General features: G+C 27.0%; 4 protein-coding genes across 15 annotated transcripts in view; 1 reads left to right on the plus strand and 3 right to left on the minus strand.

The window, feature by feature from the left end:
• Window positions 1–3,266: 3,266 nt before the first annotated feature.
• Window positions 3,267–5,797, minus strand: LOC105427486 (ectonucleotide pyrophosphatase/phosphodiesterase family member 5). The gene is made up of 8 exons (XM_011639238.3): window positions 5,462–5,797; window positions 5,035–5,281; window positions 4,859–4,951; window positions 4,421–4,784; window positions 4,134–4,343; window positions 3,801–4,055; window positions 3,620–3,710; window positions 3,267–3,437 (listed from the first exon to the last, which is right to left on the minus strand). Exons 1-8 carry the CDS (start codon window positions 5,569–5,571, stop codon window positions 3,410–3,412), a joined length of 1,398 nt encoding a protein of 465 aa, XP_011637540.2. The 5' UTR covers window positions 5,572–5,797; the 3' UTR covers window positions 3,267–3,409.
• A 97-nt stretch (window positions 5,798–5,894) lies between these two features.
• Window positions 5,895–9,608, plus strand: LOC105427485 (uncharacterized). Of its 8 annotated transcripts, XM_089081568.1 has the most exons (6): window positions 6,417–6,604; window positions 6,718–6,822; window positions 6,901–6,940; window positions 7,018–7,197; window positions 7,351–7,517; window positions 7,596–9,608. In XM_089081568.1, the coding sequence occupies exons 4-6, from the start codon at window positions 7,047–7,049 to the stop codon at window positions 8,232–8,234; spliced, it is 957 nt and encodes a 318-aa protein (XP_088937694.1). In that variant the 5' UTR covers window positions 6,417–6,604; window positions 6,718–6,822; window positions 6,901–6,940; window positions 7,018–7,046; the 3' UTR covers window positions 8,235–9,608. The 8 variants fall into 8 exon arrangements, with proteins under 8 accessions (XP_088937691.1, XP_088937692.1, XP_088937689.1 ...); XM_089081563.1 differs by adding an exon at window positions 5,896–6,363 and having other exon boundaries at window positions 6,499–6,604; window positions 6,901–7,197; window positions 7,351–9,608; XM_089081567.1 differs by having other exon boundaries at window positions 6,901–7,197.
• Window positions 7,542–16,330, minus strand: cGlr1 (cGAS-like receptor 1). 4 transcript variants are annotated; one of them, XM_011639235.2, is made up of 11 exons: window positions 16,031–16,327; window positions 13,134–13,284; window positions 12,878–13,048; window positions 12,566–12,660; window positions 12,340–12,475; window positions 11,862–12,014; window positions 11,370–11,537; window positions 10,954–11,076; window positions 10,695–10,881; window positions 9,981–10,064; window positions 7,542–8,218 (listed from the first exon to the last, which is right to left on the minus strand). In XM_011639235.2, exons 2-11 carry the CDS (start codon window positions 13,257–13,259, stop codon window positions 8,190–8,192), a joined length of 1,272 nt encoding a protein of 423 aa, XP_011637537.2. In that variant the 5' UTR covers window positions 13,260–13,284; window positions 16,031–16,327; the 3' UTR covers window positions 7,542–8,189. The 4 variants fall into 4 exon arrangements, with proteins under 4 accessions (XP_011637537.2, XP_088937686.1, XP_088937687.1 ...); XM_089081560.1 differs by lacking the exon at window positions 9,981–10,064 and having other exon boundaries at window positions 16,031–16,329; XM_089081559.1 differs by lacking the exons at window positions 7,542–8,218; window positions 9,981–10,064 and adding an exon at window positions 10,387–10,550 and having other exon boundaries at window positions 16,031–16,330.
• A 386-nt stretch (window positions 16,331–16,716) lies between these two features.
• LOC105427520 (uncharacterized) overlaps window positions 16,717–24,616 on the minus strand; it is a 30,167-nt gene continuing 22,267 nt past the window's right edge. Inside the window, exons 2-14 of one of the 2 annotated variants that reach the window (XM_089081548.1) lie at window positions 22,927–23,007; window positions 22,549–22,695; window positions 21,915–22,138; window positions 21,298–21,452; window positions 20,718–20,902; window positions 20,406–20,557; window positions 20,065–20,164; window positions 19,564–19,735; window positions 19,085–19,316; window positions 18,528–18,858; window positions 18,190–18,390; window positions 17,672–18,082; window positions 16,717–17,306 (exon numbers count right to left, since the gene is read on the minus strand). In XM_089081548.1, the coding sequence (XP_088937674.1) occupies window positions 17,082–17,306; window positions 17,672–18,082; window positions 18,190–18,390; window positions 18,528–18,858; window positions 19,085–19,316; window positions 19,564–19,735; window positions 20,065–20,164; window positions 20,406–20,557; window positions 20,718–20,902; window positions 21,298–21,452; window positions 21,915–22,138; window positions 22,549–22,695; window positions 22,927–23,004 (2,613 nt within the window). In that variant the 5' untranslated portion in view covers window positions 23,005–23,007 and the 3' untranslated portion in view covers window positions 16,717–17,081. The remainder of the gene's footprint in view (window positions 17,307–17,671; window positions 18,083–18,189; window positions 18,391–18,527; window positions 18,859–19,084; window positions 19,317–19,563; window positions 19,736–20,064; window positions 20,165–20,405; window positions 20,558–20,717; window positions 20,903–21,297; window positions 21,453–21,914; window positions 22,139–22,548; window positions 22,696–22,926; window positions 23,008–24,616) is intronic. The other variant, XM_089081549.1, reaches the window with a different exon arrangement.

The following is a 24,616-nucleotide window of genomic DNA, read 5'->3' on the forward strand; positions in this document are numbered from 1 at the left end:
TTTTTCCTTTATTATTGTAATTATATTTCTTAAATGTTGTATGTAATTTTTTGTATTTTTTTAGACACCATGATCGAAGAAGATCATCTTGTATATTCTTAGTATTAAAACACTTTCTTGGTCTGTTTATATCTTTGTGGTTATTAAACTTTAGGATTTAATTCCAAGTATAAGAGAAACATACGTTTTCTGCTTGTAAAACAATATAGGTGAGGCAATATGTGAGAAGATATATCTTGAAAATTATTTCTAGTTATAAGAGATAGAGATGTTCTGCAAAGTAGTAACAATTATAAATTCCAGATATATAAAAAATGTTTGCATAAGTTAGAATTCGAAATCAACGATATAGAAAAAGATGATGCAACAGTTGCAAAAGATTTCATTTCTTTTATTACTATTTAAAGAGAAGATTTGGTTTAAAAATCTAACTTCAAAATCTTACATTGATGATTACGTAATAATTAACATGTGGCGAAATATTACAATGCCTTTTGTTTCCAACACACGTATAGATATTTCGTAAGATTTGGCATATTCCCATAATTTAATAGTAATCTTCATGTATTTTTTTTTTTTATTGAAACTGAATATATTATACAAAAACTATGCTGAATATATTTTTTTGTCTTTTCCTTAATATATATTGAAAGAAATTATATATCTGAGAAATACATGACTAGAAATCTATATATTCCTTGGTTATACTAAACATAGATGTATTAAAAAATTTAAATGTAACCATATTCCTCAGATAACAAAAAAAAATTAATATTTTTAGTACGAGCAATCAATTGTATATAAATCGAGCGTATGTTCAATACGAAAATAAAATACCGGAAAACAATTATCTTGAATTTATATATAAATATGAAAATAAAAAGGGATTGTCGCAAACGCTAAAAAAAACCCCTATTTTATCGAGTAGCCAGTATTCGATTCTCCTTCTCGTTTTATGTATATAACATAAAATGTCTCTCAAATACATAACAGACGGAATTTTATTTTCTTTGAACATTTGTAATCAACTTTCTTATTTCTTTTTTTAATTAAAATCTATCTGCCAATAGAAAATTTGCAGAAAAATATAAATTTGCAGTGAAGAAGACAAAGAGAAAACGTTGTACTTTTTGTACAAATACCCGAATAAATCATTTCTGATGACGTGAATCCGTAAATCCCGTTTGATAATGATACGATCTGTAAAAACCACAAACATGCAAAATTCTCTCCATGATTTGGAACGTACGTTTTATTCTAAGGAATATTTATTTCCGTTTGTGTTGTCATATATGAAATAATTGACTCGGTGAGTCAGGGAGATATAACGTTCGCTTGCTCGAGAGATTTTCACTATTTAAGATATTAATCAGCATTTATCTCAAAGATTAAATCGCGGTCGACACGATTTCATTTCCTAAAAGTTTTCTATAATATATATTATATTTTTCTAACCTGGTCAAAATTTTCCACTTATGTCCTCAATAGCAATCTAAAAAAAAAAAAATTCAAAACGGTCTTATCTACACAATTGTAGAGATATCTTTGGAGAGGTTCGTGTAGCATTGTTTATCGCAGATCATAATATCCATAATTAAGCAGGTGATCATTAATATATAATTGTTCTTTGTGACACGATAGATAAAAAGAACAATTATGGCAATAAAAACATGGAATTTTTAACTTGTATCTACACATGCGATTATTAACCACTTGCACTTTATATTTTAGTGTAAAAATAGAGGTAACTTATACAATTATATATATGTTACTTGTTATTATTTAAATTTTCTTATTTCTTATTCCACATGCGAGTGAATTATCATAACATTACAAGACAAAAAGTTGATAAGAAAATCACTCGTTTCCTTTCGAGATTTTATGTTTCAAGAGCAGAATTGAGAATCATTCGGTCCGAAAAAGCATGGATATGTAAGAATTATGAATATAAATATAATATAAAAATTATAAATATAGTAACAATTACGATAGCATTGCATCTACGATAATAGTTCGCGCTAATTTGTTAATATTGTTTATTGTTAGAAAGTAAAATGGAATGTAAGCTAAGTTCTCCTTCATCGTCTATCTTAATTCCGTCATATCCGTGTTAATAACTCAAGCATTATCTGTACGTTTCATAAATAATTCCAATCGAAATGACTATGTCGTTTCGCACATGTAATTAATTTTATCCATTAGGGAATATTCTACGATCAGGGAACATTTTAGCATTTGTACAAAATACGCAGTTCTAATTCCCAAGTGCAATTCCATAAATTTGTATTAAAACCAATTAATGGCAACAATTTAATTTAATTGAATGCTTGATCTATTCGTTTATATTGTTCCGAGGGATATTTTTACTACGATGTACTTGAACTAATCTAACAACAATAGGGAATAATACTGTAAAATATAATCGGTTTGAGAACTCAAGATTAGCTGATGCGTTTCTATAAGTTAGCGTTTCTATAAGTTAAGTATATTAAAATATTCATTGATTATTCACAAAGCTATTGATTTAAATGCAAAAAGACATCACGTTGCACCTGTCAAGAGATCTTATAAATAAGATCGCAAGAGCTTTCATGTGGAATAACTTAATGCAAATTGGTTCGATTACGCTTTCGCACGATCGATTCTGCGATAAATCCGTTCGACAACACGAGTCATTAGATTACAGATAATAAATGGAAAGGGAGTTTAGAAAAAATACTTAATCCTTGACGCAAATCAACGTGAAGGTTTATTTTCTATTCCGTAATGTGATTTTTAGAAACTATCGGACAATTTGTATACAGAGGATAAAAATAGTTTAAAAAATAGAAATAAATTCTTTTTCGTTTTGAAATGTTGCATTTATTTGAAAGGGAGATTTTCATTTAAATGAGAAATTAAACTTTCATCCCAAAGTTGAATTTCACATTCGTCCAGCACTCTTCTAAAATAAAATTAAATGGAGTTAATAATTATATTATTTACTTATTTGGAAATATATACATTTGTAGTGATAAGATCACAAAAATATTACATATCATAATTTATTAATTTATGTTATGAATATCAATGAGGAAATACTGTTTCAAATTTGTTATATTAGAATATTATAATTTAACAAATTTTCAACGTTTTAAACGTCTAAAGATCTATACCAACACTAAATATTTATTTAAACACTTATATGTTATTTAGTAGATCAGTAATATGTCTTCTTACAACATGAAGGAGATCCAAGGAGATGAAAAAATTAACTTTGTACTGTATTCATTGTCATAAAAACATAATTTATAAATCACTTTCGTATAATTCCTATCATAGTCATATTAAATTAATTCACTAACTAAAATCTAATAAAAGTATAAATAATATCATATTTAATATTAATTAATATTAATTGTACGTAATTTTATTCGCCCAATGTATAATATGAATCCCTGAAAAATTAAAATAATTTTGTTACTAAATCTTATTTATATTGTAAAAGTTTGTTTTTATTATTTAAATAAAATAAAATAAAATAAATGCAAAAGTACATGTAAAAAAAAAGAAAACATTTTAAATTTTAAAACTTGCTTTAAATTAAGAATACTAGTTAATATTTATATTTATTATTTACCTATAATTATATACTGATCTTCGTTTCTTTCGATAAATTATTGTCGCTGATACTGAAACTGCTATTAATATAGTGGTTATGATAACTGCAACTAAATAAAAATTTTATTATTATATTATTATTATTATATATACATATATAACATCTTTAAAAATTTATATAATTATTAAATAAAACTTACTTAATATTTTATATGTCGGTATTGATACATCTTTCCATTGTGTCCTAAGGCACTTTGTTATATGAGATAAAGTACCATTAACCATGGGACAATTTAAATTAAGTATCTTACAAAATAAAGGAAATAAGTCTGTATTATTAAAAGGTTCTAATTTACATCTTGGCATAAAAGCTGGCCCATTCGCAAAGAAAAATGGATGCATATCTTTAGCTTCATTATTATAACCATGCAGCCCAAATTCTGTCCGATTATTAACTAAATGGAAAACAATAACTCAATGTTAAAAATTATATGATATACATATAGCAATAAATATAAATATTACAAAATTACCTGTAATATTAAATTTATGTTTATAATATTCTATAGCATCATACAAATTCTGAAATGCATATCCAACTTCAGCTATGACAAAAATGGGTCCTACGCGAGTATTATTGCCATAATGATACTTCTTTGGAATATCTTCTCTTTTATACACTTTGAATGTATTAGTCTGTTCTGCGGCAGACTTCAATTTCTGATAAATCATCTCTTCTTTTCCTAAATATTTAAAAAAGATGTAGTAACAAAGAAATGTATAATAATTCTGTAAAAATTATATTGTAAGGCACTCTTACCAGGATGTGGAAAAATATGTAATCCTGGGGAAGATCCCACAAATATGTAATCACTAGCATTGATATAATTCGTTAAATTTATTATTCTTTCCATTGTAACTGATGCCATGCCATGATCACTTAAATGAATCACATTAAGGTCTGTCAAGCCATAATGATTAATCTTATCATGCATATATTTTGTAATATTGTCTAATTTTTTGAGAATTTCATTAAATTCAGGGCTGTTTATTCCTACTGCGTGACCGTGGTAATCTGGATCTTCAATGTACAATATCCCCAAGTTAATCGGATTTGTAGGATGTACAAACCAAGATAATAATTCATCGACCCGTTCCTCCCATGGAATTGTATCATTAAAAGCCTAAAGTGTTTAATTAAAGTGTTAATTGATATCCTTTGGATTTAAATATGTTATTCCATATGTTGGATACATACTTGTGCGAAGGTAGGTGATGTTCCTTGATATTCGAACACAGAACCTGGCCACATCATTGTACCACTACGTCTGCCACTTTTCTCATTAACCGTCTAAAACAAAACACATTAAGATATAAAAATCACATTTAAAAATATAACAAAATACAAAATATAATTACTATCCTATTACATACCCAAATAGGTAAAATATTGTTGTTGTAATGATACAGCTCATATGAATATTTTGTAAGATTATTTTTGCTAGGATCAAAAAATTCATTATCTACAACTCCATGTGTTTCCGCATAAAATCCGGTTGCCATCGTATGATGATTGGGAAAGGTCTTGGTGACAAAGATATTCATCATGTAATCCGTATAAGTGCCCTCTGCCTTTAACTGGCTCATAAATGGTGTCAGCTCTCTGTCAAAATAGTCGTATCTGCAAAAAAGAAAAAAAGAAAGAAAACAAATCAGCTGTGTTTCTTCATTTTATGAACATCTAAATAAATAATTAACTACCGATATGTAGACAAAATAAATAAATGTTGACGTTTTCGGTCTCATTGAGCAGGATCTTGTATCTAGTAATTAATATTTACAAATATTATACATTTCGCACCTGAACGCATCGTAGGAAACGACCAACAGTTTCGGAGTATGTGGCACGGGACCCGCCCGGACGTTCAGCAGGAAGAGAAACAGCGAAATCAATGGGGCTGCAGAGATCATGGTGGTACGAGCTCGCGATGACTTGTTGGATCATCACATAGATCGGTGCGAATTATCGTCCCGATATCGCGAAAATCACAATCGCGAAGACATCACTCATGGTTACGTTCGTAACCTGTCATGTGTACGACGGCATCGAGCGTGCTCCGACTTTCACGAGAGCGCGAACCGGACGCCACCACCGCAGCAAGCGGTCACGAGCGGTCACGAGCGATTGTTAGAAGGACATCATTTCACGATGTATATCTACCCAGTGGCGCTCCCAGTGGCATTCACGAAGGAATGCGGGTCACGCGGATCCACGCTAATTGCCAGTCGGCGTCGATAACATCCAACGTGATACGGGAACGTGCCTCTATGAAAATTTGTAGATCTGTTCTTTTCAACTGAACTCGCACGTTCATTCTCTCCATGTTGAAAAGAAAAGCTGAACTGCACGAAGTTCAGCTGAAAAGAACAGACTTTTTGTTTTTTAACTGTTTCCATGTTGCACTTCTTGCACTTGAAATGAAATGGATATAAGATCAGAGATTAGAGAAAAAGAAAAAAATGAGAAAAAAATGAGATAAAATGAGATAAAAGATTACTACTCTATCGGATATAAATATCTCACGATAATCGAATTGTTCAAAACCACGTCAAGCTACGCCTGATTTTCTGAAAAAGATGAGTGCAGATCGAAAGATATTTTAACGTGAGACATTCCACTACGTCTCGCTGTTGCATTGTCGAAAATAATGATCAGTTTCGGAGAATTGTTGAATATCAATATGAAGTTTTCTTGACAATAAAGTAAAACTTTTTTTATTAAATAGTAACTTTATGGATTCTCTTCTGTAAAGGAATTAAGAAACATTCTATCTGTCTAGCTATATATATATATATATATATATATATATATATATATATAAAAACGTACTTACATAGGATACTTTAACCGGTAAATCTCCGATAAAAATAATGTGATGATTTTGTGCATGAATTGGATATTTCATCAGTCAAAGTGACATTATATTGCAGATTTATGTGAAATGTAAGCTATTATTTATCTTCACATGGTAGTCTTTAATGCTTGAAATAAAATAATGAAATTTACTATAAACCTGTTATGAGTCGTAGAAAAAACTTTTGACTTTATAATTTTAGATTGGTACATAGAAGCTTAGAACTGCCTGAAATGTTGCATGTTAAATGAATGTTTAGCACATGAATCTTATCTCAGATTCCAATGTATTTACTAAATATCTTTTGGTATGTAAGATAAAATTGTAATTCAAAAGTCAAGAATGATATATTATTTATTGCAATTATAACTTGTCATTGTTGCAGATAATCATAGAAATCGCATGATAACGAGAATAATACAGAAGTAAATATTGATGAACAACTGAAGAAATTGACATATACCTATAATGGAAATAAAGACATTTATCTTTTTTGACTTAGAGACAACTGGTCTCATAAAGGAAAAAATTATGCCGAGAATAACGGAAATTGCTTTAGTTGCTGTTTCAAGAGAATCGATATTTAATTGCAACAAAAATTCCATACCAAGGCTCTTAAGTAAACTAGTGCTTCCAGTTAATCCACAGACAATGATACCACCAATTGTGGAAGATATGACAAGTGAGTTATTTTATTAGTCTAAATTAATAAATATGTAAGTTAATAAAAACAAAGAAAAATCAAAATTATATAAATGGTTTTATAATTACTGTATTAATTCTTTTGCGATACTAATATTATGATTGTAATACTAATGTTATGATAATTTTGTAGAGTTATATAACGATGACATGCAGCTAGTACAGCCATTTGAAATTGAAGTTTATGAATTAATAATTAGTTTTTTGCAACATTTCTCGCCACCAATTTGTTTCGTAGCACATAATGGTAACAAGTTTGATTATCCAATTTTCTTGGCAGAACTTGCACGTATTAATAAGGTAATTGATTTACATCATAGTCAGTTTTTCATTTTATTTTTTATTTTATTTAATAACGACGTTTTTTCCTTGGTAAAGACACTTAACAATCAGATTCTTTGTATTGATACTTGGGAGATGTTCCGAGATTTTTATAATAAAAGAAACTTGGAAAATACAGGACCAAAAATACAGGACTTGTTAAACGATGAATATAATGATTCACTCTCCATGTTGGATATAGACATGATGATCAAAGAGGGAAATGTTGAAGTTACCAGTGTACCAACATCTTCTACAGCAACAACGTCTACAGTAACGATGTCTACAGCAACAACATCAATTGTACAAACAATGTTTTCTTGTGATAAATCTATCGAAAGTGAGAATAAGAAATTATATTCAAACGAGCAGTATAATGATCTTCGATTGTCGAAAAATCTCATACAAGAAGTGAACGAAAAAACGCCGGAAAATCAAAAAATAAGGCCGGATCATGTCTTTGCACAGCGACCATTTAAAAAAAATATTTCCAAGAAATTAAATTTTGAGTGCGATAGGCCAATCAGTTTGAAGCTCAATGTCATTTATGAATACATGTTTGACTCTAAATTTTCAGGTCATTCAGCCGAAAGAGATTGTCTCGCTATGATACGTTGTGTCATCAATATTGCTGATTTTTTTCTCAATTGGTCAGACAATCACGCAATTCCATTGATTCGCTGGAAAAAAACATAACAAAATATTATTGCAATATTATTGCAATGTTATTAATTATAATAGAAGAAAATAAAAATAAACTGTATAAAAAGCGCAGACGAATGATTAAAATGCAAGGCTAGTGTAAAAAAATTAGAAAAGTAATATTACTGAATATATTTTTCTCTTCCAATTGATATTTGATTCAGTGATCGAATGCAAATTGATGTTCTAAACAAATATTGAATTACAATGTTAAAAATTAGAAATCAGAAATCAGAAATCAGAAATCATTATCAATTTAATATGGCTAATATGAGAAGAGGAATCGCGTGCCTTAATTTTATATAATCATTTATTATATATATTTCAAGAGTTCTGTTTTTGAAATTGTTTTAAATCTATATTTTTAGGTTTTATAATTTGTATAACACATATAGTTTTATAATATTTCTTTCTTAAAGATATGAATTTAAAAATTCGTGGAAATACGTTATTGACTTATAATTAACGAAAAATTATAATTCTATATATATAAGTATTAGATATGACCAATTAAAAGAGCAAAAGAATATAAGGAAAACAAAATGAGATACTTTTTCTTTAGAGGAAGAAAAAACTTTAAAAAAGGAGAATATTAAAATTTATGTATGTGTATGCACACACACACACACACACACACACACACACACACGCGCGCGCGCGCGCGCGCGCGCATACATACATACATACATGTATTTTAATATCCCCAATTCAAAACTTTTTTCCTTTTAAATTAGGAAAAGTATCTTATTTTGTTTCTTACTTATACGTTTCTTACTTATATGTTTGAAAAAAGTCTGAATTTTTTTATCAATAAGAATTAATTAGAAAAATACTAAAGAAAGAAAATAAATCTATCTTTTCCTTCAAAAATTTTTTATATGATATGAAGAAAGGAAAAAATATAAATAAGACTGTTTTGCAAAAAGCATAGAAAAATTTATTAGAAAAATGAAAAACTCTATGTTAAGCATGTTTAATCACCTATGTATGTATGTTACTTGTTTAATCGTTCTAGAGTAAACTAATTTTTTAATTATACATATCATTTGAAATGCATGAATATTTAAGAATATTTACTTTACACTAAATAGAACATTTACTAAAAATATTTTAATTAGTTCAGCAGATATAAAAAAATTATATCTTTAAATTTTCTTTTAAAACAGATTTTACTTAATAATATGAAAATTTTAATTCATGATAATAATATAATCATTAATTTATAACAGCTATCAATTAACTATTAATGCCATTTATATTTGTGATGTTTTTGTAATTAACTTGTTAATTAAAATGATAACGTAGATGTAATGTATCGTTATCATTTAAAAATGTGTAATAAATTAATGATTTTGTTAATTAAAATAATGAGTATATTTTAATATATCATTCCTTAAAAATACGAACAAAAATGAAATAATCAGCTTCAAATTACCCAAAAATTTACATAATTAAAAGAAATGATTTTCTAAGTTCTGTAATAAAGTTCTGTATAATAAAAGTTTCTATATTTGATATTTGATATATCTGATAAAATTTTAATATAAAATTATTTGCTTCTTGCAGTTGTAAATGCTAATAACTCTAGATACAATTATCAATATGGATATATAGAAAATATTTCGCAAAATTTAATAATTATACAATATGATAATAATTATACAATATGATTATAAATTTGATTAGTAATGACAGTTTTTTCTTAAAACTTTCAAAATTTCAAGCTCTGTAACAGTTTACCTGCTTCATTAAGGTCAAGTTCTTCTTTAGGTTCTTCCGGCGCTAATTCTCTTGTTGTTAATATAATGAATTCGTTTTCGTTCACTAGAAAAGTTCAAGCGAAATCGTGATGTTAGTTTAGTTAGAATGCTAAATGCTATATTTATTAATATAAGTAAATTATTTTAATAAATAAATAATATAAATAATCAATTTTAGTTGATTCCCCCCCCACACATACACACGCATACATGCACGCACACACACACGATTTTAATTTGTATTTATTTGAAGAATAAAAAAAGACAAATGCTATAGATTTCCATTTAATAGTAGTTCATATGAAACCGGCTTTTCTTGTTATTAATCGGAATTGATTTAAACGAATAATCAATTAAATTGAACGTTGTGCTAGTAAACTTAGAAATTTTATATTTTAACTAATAATTACTTTATTTTATTAAATTTATACATGCATTATTATTAGATTTGTTAATAAATATTTTTAACAGTAAATTATTATCAAGTTATGAATCATTAATATTAATAATGCAATTAATATTAGTAATAATTCCTGATATAGTTGCAAACCTGCAAACAATTATACTATTTTATCAAGATTTCTTGTACAATTATTCTGGCTATTGATCTTTGACTTGAAAATTGTGACCAGTTATCGAGACTGGTTAAACTAAAACCGGTTAACTGAGATAGAAGATATTCTAGTGTACTTACAAATCCATTCAGCTATTGCGTATGGATTGTTCCCGATATTCGTTTTGATTTTTTGTAGAATGTAATTCAGTCTTCCTTCCATATTTCTTATTTCTGCAGCTCCGATAGTCTCTAACAAATTAAGCTCATCGTCCCAATAGTATCTTATACAGTGATGATGAAAAGCATCGCGAAGCTTTTCTAGCATCTATAAATATTATCACTACTTTATTTTTATACTAATGAAAAAAAATTTTAACAATTTTGAATTTTGACTTACCGTAAAGAATAAAAAAGTTAGTGATCCTTTTTCAGAAATATGAAACATGTTTAATTCATTATAACATAACGTTTCTATGTAATAGCTTGCAATGTTCTTCCATTTTCGAGTATCTCTAAATTTCTAAAAGAGAGAAACTTACTTAATATATATCGAATAAATTAATTTAATTGCAACAATATAATTAATAATTATTGAATAAAATTATTCATATTCCAATAATATTTCAATGAAATTTCAAAATCAAGATTAGTAATATAGAAAAAGATTTTATGCATTAATTATTTAAAAAAAAGTAAAAATATGAAGACAAAATTAATTATAAAAATACAATTATACTTATAACATTAAGTACAAAAGGTAAACTTAAAATTTATTCGTATTATTATAAATATTGTTGCATTACGATATTATACCTTTAATGTGCGTATTACAGGCTTCATACGTCCATACTCGTGTTTACCCAGAAGATCTTTTTCAAACTCATAAAAACACAATCGCCAATAACGATGAAGTGAGTCTTTGAAACCACCTCTAGTATTGTTCAAAGGTTTGGGTACCACAGACCAATATCTAATGGGAGACTAAAAAACGTGAATGATTAGTTAAATAAATGTTATTTATTTGACTTATTGGATCACTATATAAATAATTTGTCGTTCCTTTGTTGTTAAGTTTGATTAAGTAAAATTATTAAATATTAAATCTGAATATTTTTATAAACAGTCTGAATATTTTTATAACAAAAATTAAATGCAGACAAAAAATATAGCAAAATGAATATCTGATCAACGATAAGAAAAACTGTTTTTTCTTTATATAGAATTATTTATTGTTAATTTACTTGATAAAGAAACACACACAATAAATTCTTTGAATCAAATATTTTTATTTTATATATTACGTACTTTTTTTAAAATGTCCATTTTGGAACATCTTGGTGGTGGCGTACGAACCAAAAAAGCTAAGACTGGAACTACATCGATATCGATTGTTTTACCAAAATTATTTGATATTTGGAATATTAGCGTAAATGCTGGTCCCGACTTTCTTATCCTTATCTATAAACACAAAAAAGATGTATAATCTTTGTCTATATATTCATTGAATATTTTTCTAAATATCCAAATGTTTCACGTTTTTGTAACATTACAATATTGTTATTCTACAACATATCAATAATTTTATAATAGCCAAAATATATTCAAATCAATCTTATTTATTGAAAATTTTGACATGGCAAAAATTAAATAAAATTTTTCTTTGAAAAAATATATATATGTTAAACTTGTAAAACGTTTATTTAATAAGAATGCAATTGATATTAAATATACAATTGAAATGAACAATTTGATTTCCAAATTATCAATTCTTAACATCTCGTACTGGTGGATAGCCATCGAGTTTAATTTGATTAATTCCACTACTAGTATAGGCCACTTTACTAAAAATTCCCTCCATCCAAGTACGAAATTTTTCTTGATTTAGATATGATTCCTCATCAATGAAGGAATTTAATTCTCTGAAAAGAAATTAAAGAAAGGAAAATAAATTTTTCTTTTATTTTATAAATTATACCGAACGAAGTTTCAAGTTTTAGTATAACATTTACCGACAAGCCTTTGGATCTATATTTAAAGTATCGCGTAAATTTCCATTTTTCCAAGATGTAAGTATTTTAGTGTAACCTGGTCGATCTCCACGAAACTAAAATAATAAATAAGTACTAATTTTTAATATTTATTTTTATCGATTTCATTGTAAAATTACGTATAAATTGCGTTTACATTTTATATTACATATAAAAATAAATCAAATATAAACTAAAAATATTTTCACATAAATGAAAATTGATATTTGCATTTTTAATGTTTGGATAATCTGCAATAACATATGTCTTTAATTAAAAAATAATACTCTATACCTCTATATCTTTTTCTTTAAAGGGCAAGTTGATCACAAAATTTAAATCATACTCTTCCGGTTGTCCTACTCGCGTTCCTTTATAATAACTTCCAGCCCACACTATTCTTTGATATGTTTTTTCAAATAATGGACTTTCTCTTTTCATAGCACTTATTAATTGTTCAAATATCTGCGGCATTTATTATAATAAATAACTTATATGAGTGCAATTAAAACATGATATATTTTTAGTAATAAAAGGATTTTTTCAATACTGGATTTAAAAACTGATTGTGATTCTTCACGTTATCGGAATCCATACTTATAAAATATTTATTTATTTTATTGAATATTGTATCATTAACCAAAGATTTTTTAATATCTGGCGTGACCTGCGCCATCGCGTTCGTGATTTTTCCTGAAATCCTGAAATTATTTTAAAATTACATAATTACATTATCATTATAGAACTGTTAATAATATTTTGTCATTAGATTAAGTATGAGATATCTGTAATTCATATAAATATAAAAAATATACAAATTTTATATTTTAAATAAAATCGGAGAGAAAACGTAAGATATACAATAAAAAAAATTAAATTTGATATGAAAAAACATATTAATTTATATTTTAAAAAAATTATATTTTGTGCACATTTAGAAAACTCTAAATCTTTGAGATATTATTTTAAATATTACACATTTTTTTTTGTTGCAATTTAGATAATAAATGAAAACAAACTGAAAGTTGTTGCTATTTAAAATTTTGTTACATTATACAGTCGGATTTATATTTTATTTACCGTAAAGAAAATCGTCAAAGAAAGGAATTGGCAACTTAATTATAAATGCTTAACCATAAATGCTTAATTATAAATGCTTGTATGTACAGTTTCACAGTTCACAGTTGCCACATTCACTTTCAATATAATAATTAATAAAAGATTTTTTTGCAAGATTGCAATAAATACTATTATTATTTGTATATGAAGCAAATTACTGCCTATTTTTAAAAATGTCGACGAAAGTTAAAAAAAAGTACAAATAAAATAAATTTCTGTACTGATATCAAATGACTTCCGCTGATTATGCTTTTTATACATTTTCTTTTCAATTAGTTTCTTTTCAATTAGCTACAGAATTACATTGAAGATAATTTATTATAATACATATAAAAATATTTTTATATATATTATATAAAATATTATATTATAAAATTTTTATATTTTAATATATTATAAAATTTTTTAATATAAGTTTTTTTATATTAAAATAACAAAATAATATAGGCTCATTGCAAAATAATATGAAAAGATTAACGACGAGTAAATTACGACGAAGGGATTAAATTCGAGTAAATTAAGGATGGAAAATAGTTTATGATAAATAAGTTAATTATATATATATATATAATATTTAAAGGTTTCGATTTTTACTCAGTCCTCATCAATATCAATAAATAAAAAAAAATGAGAAGAATAATAAATCATAAAAAAAGTAAATCATAATCAAAGTTGTAGTTTTGGCGATAAAATCAAAAGGCAAACAATGACATATTGACGAACTAAACAGATAATATTCTTAAACAATAAATACTTAAATATAATAAAAATGTATTATAATAAAATTAAGAGGCTGTGTCAAAACTAGCAAATAATAAGAAATAAATTAAAACAATTTTCGTACAATTTAATGTCCATTTAAGTCCAAATTAAGCAGTCTGTGGCTTAAAAAGAATTATATTAAATGCAATAGTATAAAATCAATTTGTAGATGTTAAAATCGTTCAAAAGGAATTCTAAGAGATTTAGGAGTTCTATTAATTAAAATTATAAAAATTGTATGTATTGTATCAACAAAAAAATAACAAATATAAATCTATAAATGAAAAGATAAAAAATAATTGATTTGCTCAAATTTGACCATTAATCTCTTTAGATTATATATATATATTTTTTTTTATTAATTTACATATAACAAAAATTCATTTTAACATATAAAGTTATTTCTTTTTTAATGTACATTAATGTTTTAAAATCTTCCATTTAATCATCACTCGTATTTAATATGCGGAAAGAGGAACGTGATAAGAATACGCTTTTCTTTACACGTCTCTCTACGTGTCTTTTACATGTTTAGTCAATAGTTGTAAAATAGTATAATCAGTTTTTTTAATGTTAACTAAGAGATATGACACGCATGCAAATTTCCGATCATTTCTTCTTGGTGTCACGATTTTTATCGTTTCCTATTAAAGAACAGGAAACGAACAGGAAACGTTTGTAATGTCACGTATGTATATACGTATAGTCATATTAAAAATTTCAGAGAGCAAGAGAAAAGAGAGAGTTTATCCTTTCTTATTCTTGATTTTCATACAAAATTAGTATAAGTAAATATATATTTGTTTATATTTTACATTATGTCGATACATTATGTCGATGATCAGAATAAGTACAATTCTAAACAAGTTATTGTCTTATAATGATTCACATATTTACATAAATTAATGAAAATTCAAGAAATGACGGAATATTTCGATATAGAACTTAAAAATAAATATTCTAAACACTCAATTGTTTTTTTTAATTTTTTAAATTTAAGTTTTCGCAAAAATGATTTTAAGTTTTACGTTTCGTCATAAAAATTTTGCAAACTATTTTTGGAAATGTTGGAGCTTGATTTTAAAGATAAAAATTGTTTACAATTTTTTCTTCTCGAAGCCAAAGTATGAAGTACACAATGCAATATTTTGCAAACATTTTTTTAAACAATTTGCAACATACCTGTGGTTAATTTTATAAAAAAACAAAAATTAACATATTTTATTCAAACTTAGAATTTTTCAAAATTATCATCTGATAATAAAATAAATTGCATTAGAAAATTAAAGATTTCAATTTCTTGATGATTCTTCATTTTTGTACAATACTCTAAAAATTATTTTTACTTACTTTAAAAGTTATTTTTTATGCACATATTCAATGTTTAAATCAGTACCAATAATCTATGCCTTTATTAATGACTTTAAATTAAATCGATAAAATATATATCATTGTTTATGTTTTATTATATATACATGTATATGTATATATAAACTGATAATTTAATAAAATTATTATAGATGTCTGGACAAATTTATTGCAATTATTCATCGCATTTGTACTTACCAAATAGAAGATGTGAATAAAATAAAAGATAAAATGCAAAAAACTTTGCAAATAAATAATAAATAATATTGTTATAAATAATATTGTTATTGAAATTTGCAGCAATATTGCAGCGAAGTATATTTGCAATAATTCAATTGCTCAAAATTTAAAAACTACTAGCACTTCCTCTGTTATTGAACTTTTTTCTTAATTATTTGTATGTAAAATTATGGTACGATACGAATAAAACTACTTTAAGCTATGTCGGCATCGGAAAGAATCCTATACTGTGTGCAAGTTTGTTACAGCTGCTGCTTTATACACGTATGGCAGATCAATGAGTCATCATCAATGAATGGGTTTCTTGCAGATGGCGTCACTGTTCAAATTCAAATAATAAAGTCTGCAGTTCTCGCAATTTCTGAAAGCTTTTTTCATAAAAATTTAAAAATATTTCTATATTTAAAGCATAACGTTTGGGAGACATTTTTTCTCATTGTCAGAAGAGTTGACGACTTAAAGAAATAGAATATTTATAAAACATATCTTAAGTTCATATTTAAGAAATATAAATTACATATCAATGCAGGTTACAGAAAATTTAATATTTTACAAAATGTCGATTTATTTTTAACACGGATTTGTTTCATCAAAATAAACTTTCTATGAGAGAAAAAAATATAACAAAATAAAAGAGATAACTGTTTCAAAATATACGCATATTTAATTTTAATTTTCGATACATATAAAAAGAGATTTTTTTTACAACTTTTACTTTCTTTCTCCTAGTTTCCTTACTTTTATACAGTCTTTTAACTATTGCTATTTCTTTCAAATTAAAATATACTCAAAACATTTAAAAAAGAATTTACAAATATTTAAAATTTTTTGTCTTTTTTATTTTTTATTTAATATTTTTTTCCTGGTTTGTTTATTTGCTTTCAATACATTTTTTGTTCCTTTTTTTCAATGTTATTACTGTCATTTTTGATAAACTATCTTCATCTTTATCAGTGATAGATTATTATGATTCCCTATCTTTATATCACAAAATAGCGAAAATGAACTATCAGTTCTGCGAATTTTCGTTTCCATGAACTCTAAGAATTTTTTCGAGGATGGTTATCAGTCTCTTGCACATTGCCTCGCTGATAACAGCTTGATCTTCTAACACTTTCGTCAATCCTTTATACAATTCTTCTGCTTGTTCGTCCAGCTGTGTTAATTTCGGCGCTATGATTTTGCACGAATTTTCTTTTTCCAGCTTCGGCATCTTCTCTTCTCTCTCAGATTCCTTATATTCAATTATCATTATTAGCATTTAGTGCATAACTAACTTTCTTTATATTATTTATATATAAATTTATATTCATTGTATACGGAATGTCACATTTTAATCTTTTAATATAACTATATCTGAAACTATTAATTATTTAAAAATTCAAAAAAATTATTTTGCCCTAAAGGAAACTTTTTTTATATACGATATTAATATAATACGATTTTATTTTGTAATATTCAACAAGAAATAATCTTTTATTGTACGTCATTATGGATAATTGAATTTGCTTTTGCGCAAAATATAATCTTGGATAAGAAAGTTGGCCATGAAGTAATTATCTTTTATTTTTTTAATTCAAACTTCTTATTGTTACTTACGTTATACTCATAACATATGTGCTTGTCATGATGAGTTCGGATAGCTTTAGCCAAGTATCTAAGATATTCCTGCACATTTGAGAAGCCTTTGAAGATATAGTACGACCTCGAGGATAAGTAGGCTTGCATAACATTGCTAATGACAGGTATTTTCGCTAAAGCCTTCGCTATTTCGGCGACTAGCTCTTCTGGGCATATATGTCCTACGTACTCAAAGGCCTCTAAAGCTTCTTGGCGTACCCAGGGATTCTCATCTTCTAATAAGCGATTGAACAATCCTGTCAAAGTGGTCACGATGTTTTGGATTTTGCAACGATTGAGATTTTCGACATTTCGTCGTAGAAAATGGCAAACTTTAATCTTGCCTTGAGACGGTAGATGAACGCATAAAGTCGCAATGGATGTTAGAATCTGAAATATAAAACACATGTGTATCTTATTTTTTAATTGAGATTTTCATCATTACAAAAAACTGTTTCCATCAAAAATTAAATAGATATGATAGATTTTTATTATACCGCACAAAAACTATCATCATGAAGACTTTTAAGATGAGTGGCATCAAACAGGATGACAAGGAAGTCGGACAGTAACTTTAGTTGTTTATCCTCGCACGTAATAATCGCCTCTGCTACAAAAGTCCATATTTTAGTTAGGACATCGATAACGTCTTTGTTATCGTTATAATCCGCCGTCATCATTTCGGACAGGATATGCGTCTAAAAACAATATAAACAGAATTTTTGAATATTTAAGCAATACAGAATTTAAAAATTTCATGCTAAATTACAATTACATTATAAAGATACTGAAAGCAAAAGCAGATAAATAAATTTGATAATCTAATATCTCTTACAAGATGTTTCCAATTACGAGCAGAAGGATATTCTTGTAAATCTAAAAAAGCCTTTGATAAATTCTCGAATTTACGGTTTGATCGTTCCAACGAAAAAGCTTTAGTTTTCACTATTAATAAATGAAGAACAGACGCATCTGTACAATCTGTATCCAGATTAATAAGTTTATTGAGCAGAGTGAATTTTACGTCTTCGTTCAACAGATCATATAATCTGACAATCACATTGTTTAGCATGATTGCCTCTACGCTGTTTCGTCGTTCTTTCAAAGCGACAAAGACTTTAATCAGATATTTGATGTGATCGACACACAACTGTGAAGAACCGAGTCTAAAATAAACAACGTTATACAAAAGAAGATTGTTATGATTGTTGATAAAACTTTTTTACATAATATTATTAATTAATGTTTTATTAATATGAATATACTGAATTATACTTATATGTCAATTAACAAAAATAAATAAATAATAACTTATTAATTGCACTGATTAAAAATTTGTTCAACAATTGTACTGATGTTAACATAATGTATTAACCGCATTTAACAGTTTACCTGCCAATAAAGCACCAAACATCCGAACTTAATAGAGAACTCCAAAAATGATCAGACAATAAATACTTTAATAAAAGCAATTCAAGTGCGTGAAAGTCTTCCGATGGAATCTGACACACCAAATTGCAAACGGCTACCAGAGTCGCTTCATAAATGCCAACCAAACGTGGCCGTTCGCCAATCCGTTGACTACCTAGCAATTGCAAGTCTCCAACACAGAGTTCTTCTTCGACTATAACCGATCATGAGCATACAATTAAAACATTAGAAAAATTTTAATGATAACTTTATTCACTGTAACTCTGGAATAGCAAGAAAAGATATATCAAATATATGTATGTATAATTAAAAAAATTGTAATTTCTCTCTTATTAAACTATTTAAAACTTAAAAATTTTTAAGTTCTCAGAATTAATAAAATTCTTAAAAATCTTAATATTCTTAAAATTCTTAAAATCTATAATTTTTTTGTTACGTACAATGTTGTATATATATGAAAGCGATGTCCAAAATTGAATCCGAGCCTAAAGACCAATGATGTTCATACGGTATGCTATTCAATTTTTTCATGACAGCAATCGTCAATAAATGATAATTTAAACAATGTACATATTGATCACGAGGAATTTGCCTTCCATATTCGAAATATGCCTAAAATATAAATAATTTTATCATCTAGAAAAATGTAAAGATCGATTTTTCTTTCATTATATAAGAAATATATAGTAATAATATATAAACTGATACGTATAGATATATTTCTCTTTGACACTTTTATCAAATATTACATAGACGCCAAATTATTTTGTATTATTTATGAAAGTTTACATTATTTACTATTTTATGAATGTTTATGTATTAAAGATATGGAAATTAAAATTAAAAATAAAACAAAATATTATAAAATATTGGCCAAATTATTGCATTATCATTTATTTTATTTCTTTTAATACTTAAACTTTGTGTATGTAATCACTTACCTGCTTGAAGTTATCGTGATTGAAAATAACATTTAAAAAAGATGCGGCATTAACTGAGATTGTTCTTTCACCATCTTTCATTAAACTTGAGCATGAATATCTATAACATAAAAGTAATAATTATTTAATTTTTTTAATATAATATTCCAATATATTTTTTTAATATAATATTTTTAATATAATATAATATTCCAATTTTTCTTTCTATAATATGATGTTATGCATAATATTCATAATATCTTTATATGTAATTTACAAAGAGTTTTTTGCAGGAAAGACTGATTTTGTTTCAATAAACTTCAATAAACTTCAATAAATTTGTAATTAATGAGACAAGTCACCCATGCATTTGTGCCAGGAATTCTATCAAGTCTGACATCATCGCGTGCGTGAGAGATGCATTGTAAGATGATATTAATTTCTCAAGGATTCTCAGCAGACGCATAGCAACCATTACATTTCGTTCCGCGTTTTTATTCTCCTGATCCTGCACCTTTATACATTTATAATTAATTAAATATAATATCAATGTAGAGATAAAGATACAAATAAAGATATAAAACATGTGTACATTTATTTTTTTTTAATTAATAAACAACAATTTATTGTCAGCTGGATTCAGCAAATTAAAATAAATGTGTAATATAATATACCTTGATGACAGATAAAAGACAAGACACGTCCTTCGCCATTCGAATGATATGCGTCGCGATATTATTTGGACTGATTTTGCTCTGATTAACGATGGCCAGTTTGGCGAATGCCTCAGATAACTCAACAAACGTCTTAGTATCCATCCCATTCGCGATAGAAGCAATGCTACCATACGCATCAATCACTGAGATATTAATAAAATTACATTAAAAAAATTAATTAAATTTTAGAAATTTTAGAAATTACAATAATGCTTATTAAAACATAAGAAAAAAAAAATTTTTTTTCTGTTAAGCGAAAAATCGATGCAGAACTGACCAAAGAACTTGCAAGAATAATTCTCTCATTTTGTGATCAGCGAGAGAATTATTCTGTATTTCTAAAATAACATGTTTTCAAGTAATTTTTCGATGTTCTTAAGAAACTCGTTTTGCGAATGTGTTTGCGTATTCATAAATTTCTTTCTTTTGTCCACCAGAGTTATTAGAGGAACATTCTGAGGCATGAATGCGCCTATGATAAGACGCCTGGAAATTCCTAGGTTAAAGAATCGTTAGACCGTAATAGGATCGCTCTTACCTTTCATCAACAGCTCCGTTTCCGATTGCACATCCGTGTCGAAGACGATTACGCCGTTCAAAGTGGCAAAGAATAGTTTAAAGATCGCGCCTGCTTTTACGAACAGATTCTTCAATTCTTGCATCACATCGTTCAATAAAGCTCCGTATTTTCGGCTGTGTGATCAACAGTATTCCTTTATTTTCTACATTAATCGATAAACTTACAACATGCACAATATCACAAAAATCATTAACAATTAATTATTTATTTAATAACAGAAGGACTCTTTAGTATAATGATAAAAGCGAATCGATAAGAGCGTTGATACATAACATTAATAATATCGTAAAAGTATTATAAAAGTATAATAATAAATTAAATAAATTGAGATAAATTAAGGCAAAATTATAAAATAAGAGCTTAGATTAAAAATTAATTTTAATGCTAATAAATAAAAAATCATTATACTAATCAAAAAACCAATTATTGATTATTAAATATATGTAAATTTGAAAGACATTCACTTTAGAGATAGTAAGTTTAGTGGGTTCATAATAGAAAAAAATATAATATTGTGTATCTCTACAAAGAGTTTATAAGCGTATGTTGTTTGACGAAATTTATCTGGCAAATACCTGGCTTTGCAATGCTCGAAAATTATTTTCGTCGTATCGGGTAGAATATCGCATAACGATGCTACGTAAGCAGCTCGAACTTTCTCAAGTGCAGAAACATGTTCCACGCATTTTTTCCAGAAGGCGAGAAATCCGTCGCAGATTTGTAACTTATACTTGATGTTATCCAGAACATCGATTTTTGCATTATTTTTTGTTATGGTATCGTTTATGACTTCTATGATCTTTAATCACAAAAATTGAAACTATTTCAACATTGAAAGTAAAACAATAAATCTCATATCTAATCGAGATACTGAGTCGCTTCGAATTTAATGTATGAAGATTATAATTAATTTGTGAATATAATTAACTTTGAATGCATAATTTTTTAACAAAATTTGCAAAAAAGCAATCAGTAAAATAATAATTACAATAATTTTAAATTAAATCCTCAAGAGATAATTTTAAAGTTTTAAAAAAACTATTTGGAAATAAAAAAATGTAATTAAAAGCATTAGAAAAATATAAAGAAATATAAAATAAAGTTTTAAAATAGTTTTTTATTATCAAAAGGTTAAAAGCTTAAAATATATAAATACACATATAAAAAGATTTTTAATAAGATATATAAAGATTTTCTTTACAAAATTACCTGCAATAGAAAATGATGAGCTTTCGGTAGAACTTTTTTGAAAATTTGTTCGTCAAGTGATTCCACTGCGCATATGGAAAGACATTGCTCCAATGACTGCAGTAAGCATTCCGCATCTAAGATGAGATTTTTATCTTCTAGTAGAGCGTAACGATTGAAACATTAATTAAGGATTGATTGTATAGATAAACAATATAATTTAAAAAGAAGTGTAAAAAAATATCGGAATGAATTTTCATGTAAAATCGTTATTTATCTTTTATATATATATATATATATATATATATATATATATATATTCATGCAAATTAAATTATTAAAATTTGGTATGTATAAATCTAAGAAAGTTATAATCCAATTCTACATATCAAAGGATATTTGCAATGTGGTCACATGGCTGTCGAGATTCTCTGGGTCGAAAAAAGAATCAAAAAGAGCAGATGAATCCTCATCCATATTCTAAAAGATAACAATACATGTATAAATAAATTATCTTTTTTCTTTCCTGTTAGATAGTAATTCCTATTAATAAGCATAAAAATATAAAAAATATAAAAAATTGATAACTTTTAATTGATAATTTTCTTCTATATATAGATTAATATACATCATTCCTAATTATTATAATATCATTTCCGTGAAAGAAAATTAAATATTACAATTAATTTTATTTTTATACTGATTCAATAGATTTTTTTTTTTTTAATTTATTTCAGACGAAATTGAAATTATTGCTTATTAAAGAAATAATTATATGATAATATTTAAATAACCAAAAAAAAAGAATACAATGCGGAATAGATTTATAATACAATTTGCTGAAAGTAATCAATAAAAAAGTACAATAGGTGCAAGTAAAATACAATAATAACTTAAACTATTCGCCAATAGCGTATTTTCGCAACAGTTTCAGATAGAGATCGATCAGCTGGGACAGTGCAATCAGACCTAAACCCCTCTCCCCGCTATCAATCCCGAATAACAGATAGAAACGGGGCAAATCGAAAATTTCTTGGCAATGCTCGAGGTTGCCAAAGTTTGCTGATAAGGATGCCAATTAAGGCAGCTCCAAGCTCTAATCGTCGATTTACCAAAAGTTTCTGGCTATAATTTCTGCGCCATCGCCGGCAAGCGAAATTGTAACCCAGTTCTCGAGAGGATTTAACCAATCGAATCGATACGCAAGATCAATTTTCCAAGATTTCCCGTCAATATTTCAATTGTTTCTATACGCTTGGAAGACCATAATTTATTTATCTTTCAAACAACATGAGATAAGACAAGGGTACAAAATTAAAATATTATAATTGATATCAGATGCCAATAGAAAGAAAATTGAATTAAAATGAAAAAACAAAACCGTGAAATCTTAAAATAAAAGAAATGAAAAGAAAAAAAAAGACGACCACGTGTTACCAATATAGATTAACTTTAATGACGGTTCAACTTCCTCTTTAGCATGAAGCATAAATTAAATCGAGATTACGGTTAATTTGCATTGATAAAAATGCAAAATGTAATATATAAAACAAGGTAAGATTAGCATTTGTGAAAACTGACAATCAGCAGAGAAAAGATATCCTAGGCAATCAGACATGCTCAAAGTTGATTCTCTTTGTCAAGAGGATAAGGCTAAACTAATAAGAAGAAAGTCGGAGGAAGTCGGAGGAAGAGGAAACTGGAGGGAAGAAGGGAAGATGAATAAGGCTGTCGGGAGTAAACGAGTGAGAAAAGAAGTCGATCCGCGCCAGGAATTGGAATGATCGAGCCGTCGACTTGCCATGGCAACTGCGGACAACAAGCTGTCAGATGATGGGCAGAGTTTTGATCAATAATACCGGCAGTGACTGGTTACCTGCCGGCAGTTCTCGAGTTCGATATACGGAGTCGCGCGAATAGTGATTTTGACTCCAAACAACAGCACGTGGCTGCCGAGTGTAGTAAGGACAGAGGGTGGCAAAGGGGTTAAGAGAGGGTGGTTCCGACACGTGACGAAGCGGCGAGCGACGTGTACCAGGCTGAGTCACGGAGGATGGATTTGAGCGATGCGATTTTCGATCGAGAGATG

The sequence above is a fragment of the Pogonomyrmex barbatus genome, unplaced genomic scaffold (assembly GCF_055798465.1).
Source record: "Pogonomyrmex barbatus isolate J1 unplaced genomic scaffold, ASM5579846v1 scaffold5, whole genome shotgun sequence".
Taxonomy (NCBI): Eukaryota; Metazoa; Arthropoda; class Insecta; order Hymenoptera; family Formicidae; genus Pogonomyrmex; species Pogonomyrmex barbatus.